At 40.5% G+C, this 19,761-nt stretch overlaps 1 protein-coding gene across 1 annotated transcript in view; it reads left to right on the top strand.

Annotated features, from left to right (window-relative positions):
* astn1 (astrotactin 1) overlaps positions 1-19,761 on the top strand; it is a gene marked incomplete at its 5' end in the record, with an annotated part of 480,467 nt that overhangs the window by 415,929 nt on the left and 44,777 nt on the right. The window contains 3 exons of the mRNA XM_080034245.1: positions 10,873-11,150; positions 13,500-13,633; positions 14,155-14,306. Coding sequence (XP_079890371.1) covers positions 10,873-11,150; positions 13,500-13,633; positions 14,155-14,306 — 564 coding nt within the window. The remainder of the gene's footprint in view (positions 1-10,872; positions 11,151-13,499; positions 13,634-14,154; positions 14,307-19,761) is intronic.

The raw sequence follows: 19,761 nt of genomic DNA, 5'->3' as shown, positions 1-19,761 counted from the left end.
ATAAAGCTATCTTCTCCTTCCTACATCTGTCTATCTTTATCCCTCCACTGCACACTCAGTCACTACTATCCATGCTAAAAGGAAGCAGGATTATAACCTCGTTTAGCACATTATTTTTAAATATTTTATATTATTTATTCTTTTTTTTTCTCCCCTATCTAATTTTGACGATTTTTTGAAAAATGTGTTGGTTTGTAAGCGCTAAGTGAGCATGGTTAAATAAAACCTGTGAACCTTACCTTTTAAATGTATTTTATTTCATGTTTCTATGTGCTACACAGGCTTAGATATTAAGGTTTTGGTAGACTTTACAATTCATACTATTTTTTTCAGAAAACCCTCAGGCATTAAGGACATGCATCCTAGATTGCCATAGTCATCAATGGGTTAAGGCAACTTCCATTTTGTCCCCAAAAGGAAGCCATGTGTAAACAGAAAAATGTCCCCACGCACGCACGCACGCACGCACACACACACACACACACACACAGTCACAGTCACAGTCACAACACCTGTGCCTCTACTTTCTTTTATCCATATCCTCCACAGCCATCACTCTGTATCTCAGTATGGCTTTTTCAGGTGAGGGAGAGATGCACATTTTTTTTTCTCTTCTTTACAATTTGCCTTAGCTGGATACAGGCAGAGAATGGCACTGCTGCCGTGAGATATCAGGTACAAGCTGCATGTGTCTGCCTGTGGAAGGAAATGTTTTGCTTCATACGCAACACGAACATAACAGTAACAGCATGTGCCGAGAAAAACGCAGCTAAGAAGATTTGCCTGCCACACAGATTTCTATAAGCACTCCTGATGTAATTCATTTTTTTAGCAGGTTAGGAATTCAGAATGCACTACACACACAGACAAACAAACAAACAGCGCATAGCCCATATAGTATTGGTTATCATGTGTCTCTTTCAGTTCCCTCTTAGCAGCCTGTAATTCTGTTTATCACTTATTTTTCTCTCCTTTACACACAACAGGGCGTGATCCCTCCAAAACACCCCCCGACCCCCTATTTTTTTCTAATGCAGTTTTCCATCTCAACGCTTTTCTCATTTACTAAGCCATACTGCCTACTTTGATTTCCGACATGCTCAGATCATCGGGAGCTCCAGTTATATTGCATAACCATATAATGTTCATCTCGGCCCAAGCACATTTAAAAGGTTAGGTATAATTTGCCCTGCTTTTTGTCTCCTGAACAGTGGAGCATGTTTATTATTATCTACTGTTAAACCCCTAACTAGCTGCCAAATGAGTGATCCACTAGCACCATCTAGTGGCTAGGAGTGGGAATACTTCTCAATGGTTGAGTGCAGTCAAAGTAAATGTATGAGGACAGAGGGGGTAAAGCGCTGCGAGCATGGAGATGTCAACTAAGGCATTAAGTTTAAAAGCCTCCGTGAAATAAATGAGTCTGATGGTGTCAGATGCTAAAATCACAGCTCTTTGATCAGGAGCATGAATGATGATTTAATGATCTGTGGTTTTCGCACGGATGTCTGATGAAAGGGAATATAATTGAGAGGATCTGCAAGGCTCGCAAGAGACAGGAAATTAAGGCTTTCAGCCCGCAAAAAAAAACTGTAATAAATCAAAACAACAATTCTGAAGATTACATTCGTATGTAGGTACTGTGTGTCTCTCCCTATTTCTCTCTTTCTGCTTTTTTCTCTCACACCCATGAACATTTATTGTGTTTATTGGTTTTCAAAAAAAATGAGTTCCATACATCATCACAATGCAATAAAAAAAAATATTTATTTTAAATTGGACAAAAAAGGAGAAAATAAATGAATTAATCTGAAAAATGTCATTACAAAATAGATAAATATACATACATGTATATCCATACATACATTCAAGTTCATGTACTTACTGTATATTAATATTTAATATTTAATATAGAAAAACTAGAAACAATGTAGTACATTTAAAACAATATATAATGAGGGGGGATTCAGTCAGTTGCTTACAAGTTTAATATGAATGGATTGAACATTAATAGATTTGATTATTTTTTTTGTTAAACTGTTTGGATTCAGCCAGAGCAGCATTTAACTCTCGCTGGCCAGTGTGGGAGGAAGGGTTGTAAGGAGAGGTATAATATGAATATGAATATGAATATGAATATCTTTGGGATCCATCTGTTGAGCACTAGGCCTATATAGATGATGAGTCATTCCACTAGTTATGGCTAGGGGTCCAAGCCATCCTGAAATGCCTAGCTTCTTAGGCAATCAAATGCTTGGATAAACACACTTAATACATGCTCAAGCTGAGAGTTGCCTCATTGTGTGTCACGCTTTGTCTTCAGTTTAGTGAAGCCCATTAGGTCTCAGCTGGAATCAAAGATTGCTTTTCAGGCCATGTCCAAGCCTTCTGATGCGATACATGTCTTACAATGTTAAAGGGATAGTTCAGTGTTTTTGAAGTAGGGTCGGATGAGGTACTTATCTGCATAGTTAGTCTCTTACCAATAGAGATGGTGATCAGCACAATCACTTAAAAAGGAGTTCGGTTGAGACGTTGTTGTAGCAGAAGTTAGCATTGTGCTGTTGCGGAGGGGGCCAGATGAGAAAAAATTATTTCGCTACAAATATTAATGCTTACCAAAAAAATAAAAAATCTGTTCAAATGTAAACTAAATGTACGATTTCTTTTACTGCTGATATGCGGACCGATGCACTCAATGCACCAGCAGACAGCCGTTTATTTTTGCGCAACACTTTTTTACCCAAGTATCGTATGTGGTTTGTCGAGTGGTGTGGCCGTAGTTAGCTGAGCAAGATGGCTGAGGGTTCTTCACATGCCAGAGGCACGTCACGTAGGGACTCACATCGTCTCACGACAGTCTGCCCTCCAAACCAACACTTACTCAAGTGAAATCATTCCAGGCAATTTGTAATAATAACACAGCTCCCCCTGTAGCTAAAAAAGGCTTTATACAACCTTTTTTCCCGTGAAATAGGCAGTAGTTCTTCATAACACATGGCGATATAATCAAGGGACACTATTCACATTATACCTAATCAATACACAACTATAAATAGCCTAGAAATGGTGTTGTTTAGTGGAGTTTTTAACTAACACTTTACCCTTCACCTTGCTTCAATGCTAAACCCAAGATCTTATTAGCAATTTACCCTTTAAAAAAGTTAGCACTGACCTGATTCTCCTTCAGGACTGTGAAATATGTTTACACCAGCATAACAGTATCACACCACAGGCTCACAAAGATGCTCTGTTCTCAACCCCCTGTGGTCACCAATAGATCACATTAGGTGGAGGAGTCCAGGAAAAAATTGGATCGAAAATTGTATTTCAGGAAACGCGAGGAGGAGGATATAGAGGTTATTTTACTGTATTTATTCTTATAGCCCCTGTCCCCTGCAAGATGTCTGCCTGTTTCAAACACACAATACATTTAATGAGCATTGTGTATGTGCACTTTCATATACGTCTGACTAAGCTATATACTACTGGCCATAGGCTTCCATAAAAGCAGGTGGGTTATGAAAAGAACAGTCATAGTGAGAATTTATAGGCAGAAAAACTGGCCTTAAACCGGAGAGAGGATAGATTGTTTTTTTCTTCTTTTAATATTAAGGAAAGGTAGAGAAGGAATATTATATTACATTTTTCCTCCCTCACATTTTTCCTCCAGCACACAAAAAAGGGAGTTGAGATAGAGGTGGTGCTGTAAAAAAAATATACAGAGAGACGTGTAGGATGCCGCACAAAGAAAAGACGTTTAGCAAAGTTCAAAACAACAGCACAGTGCTTGTATTTGTATTTTTTTGCACCTGTATATTTGCACACTTGATGGCTTTTTTATCATAATTTTTATTTTCCTATCATACTATGCACTGGCAGAGCTAGTATTTTAGTACTGTTATCTACTAGTAACAGCTACCTATGCACATGGACCATCCATACCACTTTTTTAAAATAAAGTATATCTTATCTTATTGTTTTCTGTTGTGTGTGTGAGTGGACTAGTGGTGGAGTGGTTGGAATAGAGACATCTGTATTCACGCAACCTTATCATCTGTTAACCTGATGATCCGCACAGTAGTTTAAAGTATTTCAGTATATGTGGTGTAATTGTGGAGAGCATGTAGTCAGTGAAGGACTTCAAGGACCCAATTATCAGGTAAAAGACTCATGCAATGCGTCACCCTGACACTCATAGAACAGTGAATCATCAGCCAGGATGTTTTGATTCTTCCCCCAGACAAGATGGTTGGGTGACTGTGAAGTGTCTCTCAAAGTGTCTGTGAAGTAGTAAAAATGGAGAATTTTCGTAGAATGTTCCAGAGGACAATCTTGCATCTTTGTTGAAGAGGGATTACGGATGTCATGTGCAAAACAACAGCAGTGGTGTCCACTTACACAGATGGGGGAAAAAAATAATCATGCCTCAGCTGCCAGCGATAGCCAAAAGCCAGAGTATTATGTTTTTTTCGGGTTGTCCGTCCGTATGTCAAACTTGCCTTTTTTGTTAGCACAATATCTCAAGGACGCTTTGAAGGATTTTCTTCAAACTTTGCACAAATGTCAACTGTAACTTTGAGACCATCGCCTCATGAACGCAATACATCTCAAGAACACACAGAGGGAATTTTCTCAAATTTGGCACAAACTCACACTCTAACTCAATGTTAAACTGTTTACATTTCGTCACTGTGACCTTGCCATTTTCGGAACGCAATAGCTCAAGAACGCTTTGAGGGGTTTTCTATCAAGTGTGCCTGTTACGGCCGGCCATACCAGGCTCGTTAACCGGCCTGAAAACATGAAATAAACCCAACTAAACTATACCCCGGCCCCTCTAAAACTACGATCAAAACAAACAGAACACCAACTAACAGCCCTCCATTAACTAAATCATAAGGCAGCAGCAGCAGCATGGTGCAGGTCAGCAGCCGTGAGAAGTTTGCGCTGAGTGAGAGACCCGCCACCGGCACAGGCCACGCCTTAAAGCTCCGCCGGAGCACCTGCCCCCTAATCAGACTGACTCAGGACACCTGCTAGAGAGAGAAAGTGAAGTGAGGAAACAGGAAGAGATAAAACAAGGCGGGAGCCGTAACAGTGCCCGCAAATGTTCACTCTAATTTAAAGATCTCCTATTATACTACTTTTCTGGTCTTAATTTCTTGTTAAAAACTGCTATAGAGCAACCTGACACGAATCACATCACAAAAAACTATGTAGATTTTCGGGAAACGCTTCCTCTCGTCTGGGCGATTCAGCATGCTCTGTCAACACTGCGCTTCGGCCATCTCCGCCTCCCCCCTCCTGCAAACCCCACTCCGTTGTGATTGGTTACCTTCCTTACGGAACACTTTCAGCAGCGCGGGCAGATTTGAGAGCAGGAAGGTGGGGGCATGTCCTCCACGTTGCAGGATTACCGTATATGGAAAAATCTGGGAACGGGACAACACGATGGCAGGAAATTTGAACCGATTTGAACAAGTGAATTCTCGACCGGCTGCCCTAGTGTTTAGCGCTCTGCACAGCCACCCCAGACGGTCAGCAGGGAATACGTCTAAATGCATGTACGTATTTATTTGATACGCTAGTATGGTTAAACATGACTATAAATCATTATAACAACGTTTATAGGTCATAAAAGTCGAAAAAGTATAATAGGTCAAAGTAAGGTTGCAGTGACGTTGTACCATATTGCCATTTTCCAACGGTTACGGTAATACTGGCTCCAAATAATATAGTAAAATCTAACAATTATTCGCAATGTGTTTTTGAGAGTTGTAAAACTGTTCAATGTATCTGTACTTGTATACTTTGTGCATGTGTAAAGGAATTTCCACATTATTAACCTTCAAAGAAAAGTGGAAATCAAAAGCAATTTTGTATGTTTTTAAAATATTTTACCCCCCCCCCCCCCCCCCCCATGGTCCAAGCTGTGACTGAACAATGCTGAACCAAACGAGACTAAACTGAACTAATCATTGATCATTGCCAATCTACTTTGCCCTGAAAGGCCCTCAGCCCTCCTAATATAACTGGCACGTTTAATTTCCATCTGTCGGGATGTGGCGAGTAACGACAGAATGATGAGGGCTGATTAGTGGGAGGGGAGCCAGTTTGACATAAGGATAGATTAAAGATCGTCTGGTCAGGAGGGCACGGACATTGACATCTTGACGAATACGCCTCTATGAATACAAATATCATCTGCATATTTACACACACACACAACAGGTTTCTAGATCGTGTTCTTCAAATTCCAGGTGTTTTTTTTTCTTCTTCTTCTCATTGATTTACTGTTGTACCCATGCTTTCACAGCATTCACTTAAAGCAAAAGCCTAATCATCTTCTCTATTACCTTTGATTAGTGCAGTGTCATGGCCCGCAGAGTGCTTCGCCTTAGACATTTCATGTTCGCACACACACACACCCACCAATGTCGCTCAGGGGTCAAGTTGTGTTAACATCCAGACTTTTTGTTTTGTTGTGCCCCGTTGAGACTTGCCCCGTGCATCAGACCTCCTTTAGCTACACATTCCCCTGATTGATAACGGCCTATCTGTCGGTTTGTCTCAGTGACCTGATGCTGACAATGTCATGAACAAGATGCGCACACCTGCACAGCAATGAGTTCCACAAGTAGCAAAGGGAATTCGGATGTTGCGCGATGTATAAACACAACAGGTGCACAGAGACAGAGATATAAATAAGGACACACACACGCACTAACACACACACACACACACACACACACACACACAAGCAAGCTATTTATGAATTATACAATCCACTGCCCGTTCTGGAGGCTTGTTCTTTATCAAAGTAGAATTTTCATTCAGCGCACCTCTATGTTTAGCACATTATATATGTTTGGGTTCTTATGTGCTCCCTTTCCCCCCGCTCCTATCTGACATTATTTGGGATTTTTTTTTTTTTTGTACTTTCTGTTCACTTGTACTTTGTGTATTCTACTTTTCTGTTAAGGGCTGAGGTGCGCCTTGGTCTATCTGTCACTGCAGTATAATGTGTGTCTGGAGAACGTAGCACTGGTTGTCGTGTATTTATTGGCTTTTTTTTAACCCCTTTACAATTCTGCACAGAGTGGTATTAGGCGATTTTACTTCAACGTACATAAAATATCTTGTTGACATTCAACATAAGGTCGGACACATAACAAGAATATTCTTTTGTTAACGGCGCTCTGGAGACTATGTCATAAGTGCACAAATAAACGAAATTTCTGAAAAATCAGTCTGGATTTTCTTGAGTGTATGCTTCTTGTTTCTACAGTTTAATTCAGCTCAATAAAGGGTGAATAAACTTAGTGTTACGTGTCAATCATGACATCGCTCGTGAAACATAATCAGGCGACAGGTGTCAGACAAAATGAAGTGTGTATTTAAAAGGTGTGTGGAAAAATGAGGTATAACTGAAATGGTGTTGAGTACTCACAATCCAACACAAAATCAAACACTGAATATTGTATGTGTTGACATGAAACAAACATTGTGAAAAGCCGTTGAGACATTGTGACGCTCTTTCTGGCTGTCTTTGTATTTGACTGAACAGTTGTGTTGTACAGTGGCCTCCCAACTAAAACCAAAACACACCTCACTGATTGGACGAACAAACTTGACTGTCATTTCACGAGAAGGAAGTGCACCTTAAGTCCTTATTTGGTGTCAAACAATACATTCTGTCCAATCAGTGAGTATCCCATGATTGCAGGCCCTACTTGTTTTCCGGTAGAAGTCAATGCCGTTGTGTTTTGTGATTTGTTGTCATGTTTTCCTATTTTCCGTTGGGATTTGAACTTCAGGGCCACCATAGTGTTGTCATGATTTCAGTCGGACATAGCCATTAGCCTCGTTTGACTAGGAGCCGTCTTGCTCAGACCCGCGCAATTATGACGCATGTCTTGCTGAGCACACAGCAAAAATGCTGCCAAAATGCTGTGCGCTCAGCAAAACGCGCGTCATAATTGCGCAGGTCTGAGCCAGATGGCTCCTTCTCAAACAAGGCTAATCTCCGCCCTTCAGACATAGACGTACATTCTTAAAGGTGCACTGTGCAGTTTTAGGGGAGGTGAATTTGTTTTACATTTGCGCAGCCTGCAGGTAGTTTACGGAACTTATTTAGGCTACTCTACGTGTAATTCTTAGTATTGACAATTATTTTGAGGCGCTTAGAACCAAACGTAAGACTAGAATATGTTTTAAACAGAACTGTGGGCCCTGCTTCTGTAAACAGCAGCGGTGAAACAGCAACCTTTTGGGTAGCTTTTTAACTTCAAACAATGTTCCAGCGATCCAATTTTCCTGAGGAAAGTTTTTTTTCTTTCAGTTTTGAGAAAACACCTTAGAAAATGTTCACTTCTCTGAAGTACACAACGTTAAATAGTTCACCTTTAAAGCCACTACGAGTAAGATGGCACGTTGGCGTCCCCTTTGGACAAAAGCGGTAGCATTTTTACGACGCCCGCTGTCGCAAAGCTGTTTACTAGCGCGTGACAAGCGTGCGAGTGTGAACTGAGAAGGGCGCAATATAGTGCATGTCCGTGTGTTGAAAGTGTGAGGACTCTTTTCGGCTCCGTGAGAGTGGTTTTGACACTGCATCAACTAATGCCAGTCACTGCCACACACACCTGATTGCAATGAGTTGATTCAGCAGTGTCACCTAACTACTCTCTCTCACGGAGCTGAAAGACGTGTCCTCACCATAGATAGTAAGGTCCTCACAGAAAGCGAATGAACGAGAGACGGCAGTTAGTATGGATCTCGATGAGGTAATGTGTTTGTGTTGTTGATGTAAATAATGACTATTTCAGATAATGGTTATCTGATGATGGTGAAGCAAAGCAAACGTTGTGTTAGTACCAACCGCTCATTCATTTAGGAGTAAAAACTGCAGTCTAGTTCGCTCTCGTGAAATTGTATACACGTTGCTTGGCAACGCCCTCGTCCCACCCGTAGCCTATATCACTCTCCCTTTTAGCTTTTCTTCATTGCATTTTAATTTTGTTCTTTGATGGTTCAGCCCCGTTATCAGTCATTATGACGACAAATAACTGTCTCAAACAAGGCTCCCGCTCCCCTTCCCTCACCTGGAGGGATAGGCTTCTCAAATCACGTTGCTGCGCCACACTGAAATCTGCGACCAATATGGATATGTGACCATAGAGCCTGCACGAGCGAACCGAAAATCGGACTGGGTGTGCGACCAGACCAAAAGCAGTAATAAAAACTATTTAAAAACGTCTTTCTTTGCACTGATGGTCTCGTTTGCTGTTAAAGGTAATTTATGATTATCAGAGGAAACATGAGGCTGTTTAAAAGATATTTAAATGTTACTCGTAGCCGCTTTAAGTGCAAGAAATAATGTGTGAAAGTATTTTGTCTTTAAAAGGCTGGGTGGGTGTGAATATGGGCATTTGATGATTGGTTGATGTTTTGTGGTATAGGTTTTGTACTTGTTTTGGTCCATCCAAACTTACATTTATAGAATAACTTTTATTTAAATGAGACATCTTGTACAAAGACCAGTTCTACAGTAGCATGCTTCAGATACACACATAAATATGTTACACTATATAAGATTACTTTTAAAAGAGTCGTGAAACAAACTCTAAATATAAATGCACATGTTGGTCTCTGAGCTTGTGTGCACACAGTTTTCCCATCATCCCATGGCTCATAAACTTAAATTGTACTCCATCAAAGGCAGCTCAACAAGCCTAATCCCTAATTGGTGCTTGAGCATTTTAAATTGTGTCTTGTGTTTGCTTGCAGCCAAGCAGTCTCCCAAAATGGTAATCTCCAAAAACTAGCCATTAAAAAAAATAAAAATTGTTCTTTATTAAGCATTTTCATCTCTCTCACATCCCTTGCAAGTGGACATCCCGCTCGGCCTGAAATAAAAAAAAATCTTTCTGTGGGGAATATTTGATTCACAGTTTACCATAATAGAAGTTAGACTCAATCAAAAGTCTACTTTTCAGGAATATGGTGGATACAACACTCTACTGTAAAGAAATGCCACATGTAAGCTGAAAGGAAGTTGCCTTCTGAGTCAATTATGTATTGTTTTGCCCAGAATCACATGCTTACCTTGCTTATGATAAATACAAGGAACTGTCAAACCCTATTCAATAACATGTAATTGATCATGAGCCTCCAAGCAATGGAATATAATAGACCGTGCGTTCAAGTTAAAAGCAAGTTAAATCAACATGAGCTGGTCATAACAAATCGTAAATGTCAATGACAGCCTGTACAAGACACATTAATACAATCTGAACATTTCATTGATCAGGTCTGGTCTCCCCACTCACCTTCTTTTCTAGAGGGAACACTGAGCTCTTAGTAGCTGTTGCTTTGGCCCAAATATTTACCCTTGTGCTCATGTATTCTGTCAGTGATGCAGCATTGCTAAAACATCCAGCAGGGGAGATACGGGTGTGTGGGTACACATCAATGCTTTGTAGTTTTGCCATGTTGTTACGAAGGGAAAAAAAAACCTCTTGGTTAAGTTTTTTCACCCTTTCCCTTATTCCCTTATCTCATTACGAGAAACTTTAAAGCTAACCATCTTTCCAATATGTTTTTTATTTTATTTTATGACATCTGCTTCTAATAGCTTCTACTCTTTGTAAAGTGTTTTTTTTGTGTGTTTGGCACCATTTTATCATAATGTAAAAAAGATAGATAGATAGATAGATAGATAGATAGATAGATAGATAGATAGATAGATAGATAGATAGATAGATAGATAGATAGATAGATAGATAGATAGATAGATAGATAGATAGATAGATAGATAGATAGATAGATAGATAGATAATTAACAGTTTTTCCTGCATTCTGTCCTTTCAGGTAACTCGCCTTCGGAGGAGTCCGAGGAGCGCGACAAGGAGCAGAGGACCCTGACTTACCCAGCGTACATTGCCAGTCTGCTGGACACCGGGGCAAAGCGCATGGCGGCCGGCGTGCGTATGGACTGCACCAGCCAGGGCCAGTGTCCGCGCTCCTGCCACCTCTGCCACATGAGCCCCAGGGCGGCGCAGGGCAGGCAGCCGTCTGAGCCCGTCCTGCTGCAGATCACCAAGGCCGCACCCATCTACGAACTGGTGTCCAATAATGAGACGTACCAGGTGTGTACCTACCTTACTATTTGGGACTGTCTAATGTCTGAAAGCACCAATTTCTGACCAAGTCCTTCATATCATATTCTGTGACAAACTTACAACCGGTGGTGTCATCTTCTCCGATCCTCCTGGATTATAGGAAGCATGTATTGTCCAATCTAAATTTGTAAACGTTTCCACCATTTTGTCTTAAACAAATGCACACACTCAGGCGATGGTGTCATAAGAAAACATTACCATTTTTGTCCAAAAGTGCCACTAGAATCAACAAAAACCGAAAGCTCCTCATAGCCTTTTTATGACACCATGGCCTGAGTGTGTGCATTTGTTTAAGTTACAAGTGAAAGAGAGACCACAAGATGCATCGTGGTGATGTATGTATATGTTACTATGTAAGATTAATAATAAGTGACATGACGTTGGTGAAGCGAAGTAAACTTTGATTTATCACCATTCTGTCATGATCTGTGTGTTTGTTGTCTTGTTTTGGTGGTTTCCCTGTGTTTCCTGTTTTATTTTGGTATGTCTGTCTTGTTTCTCCCCATGTCCTGTCAAGTTTCCCTCCTGTGTGATTACTGGCCCCGCCCTAATGTGTTCCGTCTTATGTGTATTTAAGTCATTGTGTTCCATTGTTCCTTGTCTCAGCATTGTGGTTGTTGGTGAGTCCTGTCCTGTGTGTTACCTGTGTCTATGTATTCCTTGCCTTTTTGCCTTTTGGCTCTTTGTCATTTTTGAGGAGAATAAATGATCCTTTACCTGAAACGTTCTGAATTTTGATCCTACCTGCCTGCCTACCATCGCTAACCATAACACATTCATAAACACAGGATGGTCTGGTCTGCCTGCCATAGATCGTTTTTTAAGTTCCCGGAAGAAATCGGACCTATGCAAAGGCAGTAATAACACCTTTATAAAAGTTGTGTTCTTTTCGCTGATTGTCTCGTTTGCTGATAAATGTTATTTATGATCCTCAGAGGAAAAATTGGAATGTTTCATGCACATTTAAAAGTTCTTTGTAGGACGTTTAAGCAACATTAATGAGAGGACAGCAGCTAATAATGTACGTAGAATTTCCAGGAATTACTATTGGTTGGTTTGTGATCATTACCCCACAGTCGGCCTATTGACTGGAATTCTGCTGGGTGATCCATCAGGGGAGAAAACCCTCATGGCTCATTATGAAACGAAGTGCCAGACACAGGGGAATTATTTTTCCCCTCGGAGTACAATGCTTATCATAACTCTCCCTGTGTTCCAATCCCCATACTTCCCTAATATTTAGTATGCCAGAAAAAGATTTAGGATGTCCCAATACATGCAAGTCAATTGTAGTATGCTGAAAATACATAAATGCCCCACTAACTCCAATAGCATTTTGGAGTATTCGTCTTTATTCTTGACATTTCTCGACATAATGAAAATAAATCTTCCTTATCTGATTTTTTTCTCTCCTGTGGCCCTCAAACTCTTCTGTACTTTAGTATGCAGTGTAGTAAAAAGAAAAAGTATGTGATTTGGAACGCAAGGTAGGTTGGCCGTATGTCAATACTGTTTCCACTCCTCCAACAGTAAGAAAGGTCGATACAGTGCTGTTCACCCTCCTGGGGTGTTCATTCTATAGCTCAGACAGATGGATATAGCTGCTGTTATTGACCAAAGCTGTCTGGGGTGGCTAGTCCTTAACTTGTGCAGCTATTGCTAGGCATGATACATAAGCAACGTCTCTGAACTTATGTGTATGCATTAGTCAAGATATTATACTCAATGCAACTTAAAGCATATTCGATTTCATTTAAAGGTCACGTAGTAGGCTCATTTTCAGCTTCTAAATTGTAATTTATGGTGTCTACTGGAAAATGTTTTCATGGTCTACTGTGCGAGAAACCCCTTTGCATTTCGCACAGTGCCATTGCTGAATCTCTTCTTTAGAGCCTCTGTCTGAAACGCTCAGATTTAGAGTCTGTCTCTTTGCGCCCTGCCTTCCAACAAAAGCCCAGTCAGCTCTGATTGGCCACTGAATCTGCCTGTTTGAATTGAACTGCCAGTGAGATTCAGTGGTATCTGGGGGTGACAGTGCTTAGTGAGGTTGGTTTGACCTATGACCTCGTATCGTGAGAGAAATCAAGGTGACATTTACGTTTGATAATGAATGAATTATTCTTTTAGGACAACAAAGATAAAGACGTATTTGAAGAGAAAAAGAAGCCCGCACAGATGTCGATATATAAAGTACAATTTAAAATTTTGCATTACATCTTCATCAGGTTATTCAATGTTACAATGTGTGCACAGGTTGGCTTTTAATTTAGGTTTCACATTTGTTTGTCATCCCTTCTCTTCTCCACCCCTTTGAAGGCTCTTCAGGAGGCCATGATGAGCATGCTGTGGTGCTCGGGGAAAGGTGACGTTATTGATGACTGGTGTCGCTGTGATTCCAGCGCCTTTGGCACCGACGGGCTGCCCACCTGCGCCCCACTTCCTCAACCAAGGTATGTAAATGAATAATAATATTATCTGTCTCCAAACGCATCACTCTAAAAATGGGTCGTGGTAAATACCATCTATCATTTTACTGGCAGCACCCTCTCTGCATGTCACTCCCCTCTCTGCCCCATTTCAACTCTACACTATCAATAAAGCATAAAAATGACAAAACTTGTAGTCTATCTTAGTCTGGGTGTGGTGCCCCTATGTTAAATCATGACATGAGCTGCTGTATTGATTGTTGGACATGAAAACCTCTGTACACCTCTGAGTCTAAATGCCATGTAGCTGCAGACGACCATTCTAGAGTAAGTCAAGTCAGACTTCTGGGGCAAAAAATTGCTGTATGTTCTGTTGACAGATAGGTTGGTCACATGGAAGAAGATGTTCTGATTTGGTTGTAGTTTTGCGGGGACATGAGGGGCTTATGTTAGCTGTCAATGACTGTAATGAGGCCTGTTGGCTGACAGCATATTCTTAATCAGCGTGGGGCGTGGTGTTGCATCTCTGTCACTCTTGTTGCCAGGCTGAGGCTGTCCTTCACCTACGAGCCCAGCAGCTCATTGGTCATCATGGAGTGGAACCACACCGAGCCACCAATCGGCGTGCGCATCGTCGATTACCTCATCAGCCAGGAGAAAGTCACAGAGAGGACCGACCACTCCAAAGTTGAGACAGGTACGTGCTAAGCCCTGAATTGCCCTCAAAGTTTTTTCAAGTAGTTTGACCATTGGTGATGACCAGTTTTAGTAGTGGTTAGTGGGAAAACAATTAAGTGTCCAGATAGTCATGAATAAATGTATCACATAAATGCTGTGTTCTACGGTCTGTTATGTTTCGATAATGACCGCTGTTAATTCACCGTTGCTATGGACCCGCGGACATTGTTTTGATCGATCAATTCCTTCCATATCCGTCCGCTGACAGACTTCTACAAACAGTTTAAATTATAATATTTTATTTCAATTCATTCATTCATTTATGTGGTAGACGTGTTATAAGTGGGCTCCTGTTCAGCTTGTCCGTCTTTATTTCTCTGGAGTGACCCATTCACTATACGTTATCTTTTACGTATTATACGCTCCTTAGTGATGCTTTATAGATACAAAACTTGACTTGCTGGCCCTTGTAGTGACCAAGTGCAAAAGGATGTCGTTATTTTAGATCAGTGTCATTAGTTGCTCCTTCGCATTGCTCACTCCCTGTGTTCCAAATATTTACTGAACCAGCGATAGGGACTGTTGATGTTTTACATGTGCAGAAATGGACAATGGATAAGACATTTGGCCCTGGTTTGGTTTGGTTTACGGGCCGCCGTTGGCCAGTGTTCATTATTGACGCTGCCTCAAATCGTAAACTCCCAATTTATCAGCACCATGTGGCCATCTAAGCCTAATTTGTTTTATCATGGACAAAAGGTAAAAATGTAGGAATTTCATCAGGTTTTAGCTGGAACAAGGAGTTACTATATTGTATCTCCACCCCTAATATTGCTATTGTAATATGACAGCTTGGACTTCTTGAATCTTTGTTAATGTCATGTTCTAGCATAAGAGTGCCCCTATTGTACTATGTACACTTGAAATGCAAGGGTAACCAATGAATAAAGTCAACAACACTAGTGGTCAATCTTAAATTGGTGTCATTTACAAAGCTTTCCAAAACATCCTAGCTTACACATCACTCCATTATTTTATTGGCCTATTTCAGTTGTAGTTTTTAAGGCCTCCACAAGATGGTGCACACCGTTTATCCTAATAATGGGATTGCTAAGTGATTCATGTACAATATTATGTTTCTTGATTGGACTCAATTCTACACAAGGATTTACACATTTAGTTCTTATGCATGACTCTCATTACCTTCAGTGAAGCAAAAATTAGCGTTTGAACTGTTTTACACCAGTTATGACACGTTTGCCATATGACGATAGTATTAGTGTTTAAAATCTTACAGTACAAAATGTGCTTTCTAAATGTGTATTATCAAATGGTTTTACATTTTCCACACAGTTTAATCCGTATTGATTCATGCAATGGCGTATTAAGGTACGTTTTCATAAATCATGAGCAGCCACAGCAGCAGCAAGAGTGTGTGCAGGTGTTTCATCCATAACAGAGGGTGCAGCTTGCTTAGCTGGACCCACAGTACATGAGAGGAAACTGGCAAAACAGGGACAGTTTATTTAAGCAGTAACGACCCAATCCATAATGTTACACTTCCCTTTGAGAACTACATTTTGCTTTACCATAATGAGTGAATAAACTGTATTAGTCACAAAGGTGGGGATCATTTATCAATGCAAAAGAGTCAGATGGGAGAGGGAAGCAGGTGTGCATTTTCTTTAATAGTGCTATTATTATGAATATGAGCTATACGTTGAGCTGCAGACTTAAAAAGATTTACTAGTTACTATTACCTATAAAGGAGGATTAAAATATGCACATGCATTGTGCTGTGTTAACTCAAAATATACATCATACATAAGTGGAGCGGAGAGTACTGGAGTGTACTGTACTTCATAATATCATTGTGGTATAACCCCAGGTCAACTTAAAAGCACCATGACGTGACGCCCCAACCACTGTAGGCTACGACCACAGTGAAATACTCTGGTGGCTTCTAGTTGTTTCAAGTGGAGGCCCTAAAGAGTGGAGGAGCATATGGCGGAGTGAGATCATATAGGAGTTACTGATATAATGTGCCGGATTTGGTAAGCATTCCTATGGAATATTAAGATTTGACCTATCATCATAAGGTCCGGACGTTATATATTAGGATGTGAAAGTCCTAGATTTTTATACTGACATTTAATGTGCTGCGCTAGTAGGAGTTGTTCCACAGTGGAATGAGGTTGTATGAGGTTGTTCTTATAGCTTTTCAGATCTGTTCTATAGGTGCTGAATTGTGAAGAATAATGTAAAACTGAGGACACGTTCTATACAAAACAGTACACGGTTGGGTTAGCCTGGTCCTACCAGACCATTGTACTTCATTTCATTTGTACAAAAGCTCTGGAATCGTTCAATTGACAAAGTTAACTCACTTGAAGGTGGGTGTCTGTTAAAACTATTGGATCTGCCCAGTACCACTCTGGATCTGCCATAACCAGTCACATAACGTTTGGGTGTGATGTATGTCATGCGCCGGGACCAGCCAGAAACGGGTCTTCTTTTGATTACAACAGAAACTGGCACACGACCTCAACGTTATTGTTCTCGGTCACCCCCTATTTAAGCTAACGTCGTCCTAAAAGATGTCCCAGTGGAATGACTGTCACATTTCAAAGAACTCTGGCAGTAATCCAGAGTTCCTGTTATTTAATAATGTTATGTAACTATCGTTCTATTTCATATGTCCTGACCATCAGAGACCATGCTTAAGATGACTTATACCAACATAGTCACAAGATATTAGCTTCCAACTGAATGCAAACACTTTACTAAAACTTTTTGCCAAACTTTACTAGCTCAGTGCTAGTAAACGTTGGTGAAAACCTGAAAACTGAATGACCTTAGCTGACACTAGGAGAATACTACTAGCAGAGCTTTAGTAGTTGCTGAATGTTCCAGTGAAAACACCTGTCTGTCAGCAATAGTGAGTGTAGCCATAATTTATCAATCGTAGCACTTGGAGGACACAACAGTAGCTATAACCCTCGCGGTTTCAGCTTCTTCTTGTTTTATAGCAGTTTAGTTTCAAATTGCATTCATGGAAGAGCTGCAAAAAGATACAACGGACATCTTTGTGAATGATGTCGGCTTACTTAGTCAGGGCTGCCATATGTCCTCCCAAGTCACATGTGACTTTGTCGATATAAAATACTCAACCTGCACATGTCTCACGCTCTCAGGAAAAATTCAATAGAACTATAACAGTACCAGCATTTGTAAAAAAATATATATAATAATAATAATAATCATTATTTTTTCACAATTCCGGGCAAAATATGTAGTTTCACCATTGTGAACTCCCTGTACCTCTGCCTTACTGCTCAGTGTTTATTCTGGAAAATACATGAAATATTATTACTGTATAGTGTCGGTATCATTTTGAAAGTAGATTTTTAAATAGGTACCCTCTTCAGAACTGGTCGTTATAGTTTTAAAGGACCAACCTATAGGCAATTGTCAATCAGCTGATATTGTCAGTCAACATGTTTTTGCTTCTGCTTGAGTATAGGCATGGAAAGTGCATCAGCTATGTGCTAATGTATAGGGTCGATTGGATGACAAATACAAGTTTAATACAGGGGAGAATTTCAATTCAATAGCAATTGAATGACAAATATGACCTTTTAATCTTCGGATTTGGATTTTTTGCACATTATTCCTTCCTGTGCTCTAAGAGAAAATAACGTCTGTCAGCTCACCATTACCACTGTGTTCAATAGCCCAACCAAGCAAATGTTTGTCCCATTCCCCAATCTATGCTGTCAGAGTGATAAACAGAAGAGATGAAAGCCGTGACCATGTGGTTAAGATAATATTTTGGAGCTGCAGCGCCTTGATATAATGTTTACTAAGACTTAAGGCCAGGACACACCAGCCCGATAATCGCCGTCGTCAAAAAAAAAGACGAATCTGTTTGGTGTGTGCCGTGACGTCGGCCGACGTAGAGGTCGTCGGGCTTGTTTTGAGCCTGTCGGCCGCCGATTGAACATGTTCAATCGGCGGCCGACTGTCTTTCATTTGGAGCAATTTGATTGGTGGAGGGCTAGCGAATCAGTGAAGCCCGGAAGTGAGGCGGGTAGCACAAACAGCTAACAACAGCTAGCCATCGTTTTAATGTGTTTGTTCGTTTCGTTTTGAGAGTACTCACATGCATCAACCCTTGTTGACTGCTCGACACCATGCTCGACACTCTCTGCTAAAAATTGTGCTCTTATGGTCCATAAATATAAATACGTATTTCTATCTATGTTTATGCTCTAGACAGATGTCCAATCATTTCCGGCTTTCGTATTTTTTCGGGCCACAATACAGATTAGCGCCGCCTGCTGTTGTGGAGACATTACGTCCCGCGAGCGTACGGAAAATAAACAGTCGTCTCGGTGTGTTCTTTAGCAGCGACGGGAAGCTGGAGCTTCCTGAAACGGCCGACTCCATTTTTTTTGACAACGGCGATTATCGGGCTGGTGTGTCCTGGCCTTTAAAGTTCGAACAAACGTCTTATCAGACTAGTACTTTGGTACTACATCAAAGTTTACAGTTTTTGGAAAGAATTAATCATAAACCAACATATTGAAAGAAATATAATTTATTTGTGATGCATCAGGAACTACTACAGCCTCAGGTACAGAGTATGTCATTACTGCTTAGATAACATGCTATTTCATGCTTTGTTGTTTCAGTGTGTGGTTGATACAGAGATTTTTAAAAGATAGTGAGATAAGTCCTATCAGATAAACAGTTTCAGAGCTAATGGTCTTGTATCTAACAAGATACTGTAACTACCATAGAACCGATGGCAATGTTTTCATGGAAATTAGCCTTGGTACTGGGCAAGAAACACACAAACTGGCACAGGGATATTCCACTCATGACTGGATTGGTAGCCTTTCCTGTGTACCAATTATGTTGCAATACCAACCACTAAATAGGACAATACTTGTTTCCATGGTGTCATGCACTTTGGCCATACTCATTGCAATAGTAGAGACTACTTTCATACGAAAGGCAATGTCCTGAACTATTGCTTAGCTCCTCTAGCTCCACACACAAATCATTTCTTAAAAAAGTCCAGACATTTCCATAGTTTACCACCTGGTGTTTCTAGGATCCTAGAGGATAGCATAAATAGTATGCTATTTTCTCATTGCAAAGAAGATTCTCGTCTATTCATTAAAGCCATGCTCATTCGTTGTAATCCAGAACACATCTGGTCAAAATCAGCTAATGGCGATCTTAACGCAGTGGCTTGAATCAAGCCCCAACCAGTAAACCAGTATGTCAGGGATCGATGTTTCGGGTACTTAGCATCAGATATTGCCGCAGTTAGTATAAACATAAACAAACGTTCTCTGGACATTGTATACTTTACTTTTAATTGCTTCGAAATGAAGTCTTACCCTTCTTGTGATCTTAAATGTACTGTATCTTAAAATTGAAAAAAATCTTCAAACTTGGCTTTA

The sequence above is a fragment of the Ammodytes marinus genome, assembly GCF_949987685.1.
Source record: "Ammodytes marinus genome assembly, chromosome: 9".
In the NCBI taxonomy this organism is placed as follows: domain Eukaryota; kingdom Metazoa; phylum Chordata; class Actinopteri; order Uranoscopiformes; family Ammodytidae; genus Ammodytes; species Ammodytes marinus.
This window is presented reverse-complemented; position numbering and strand designations above follow the sequence as displayed.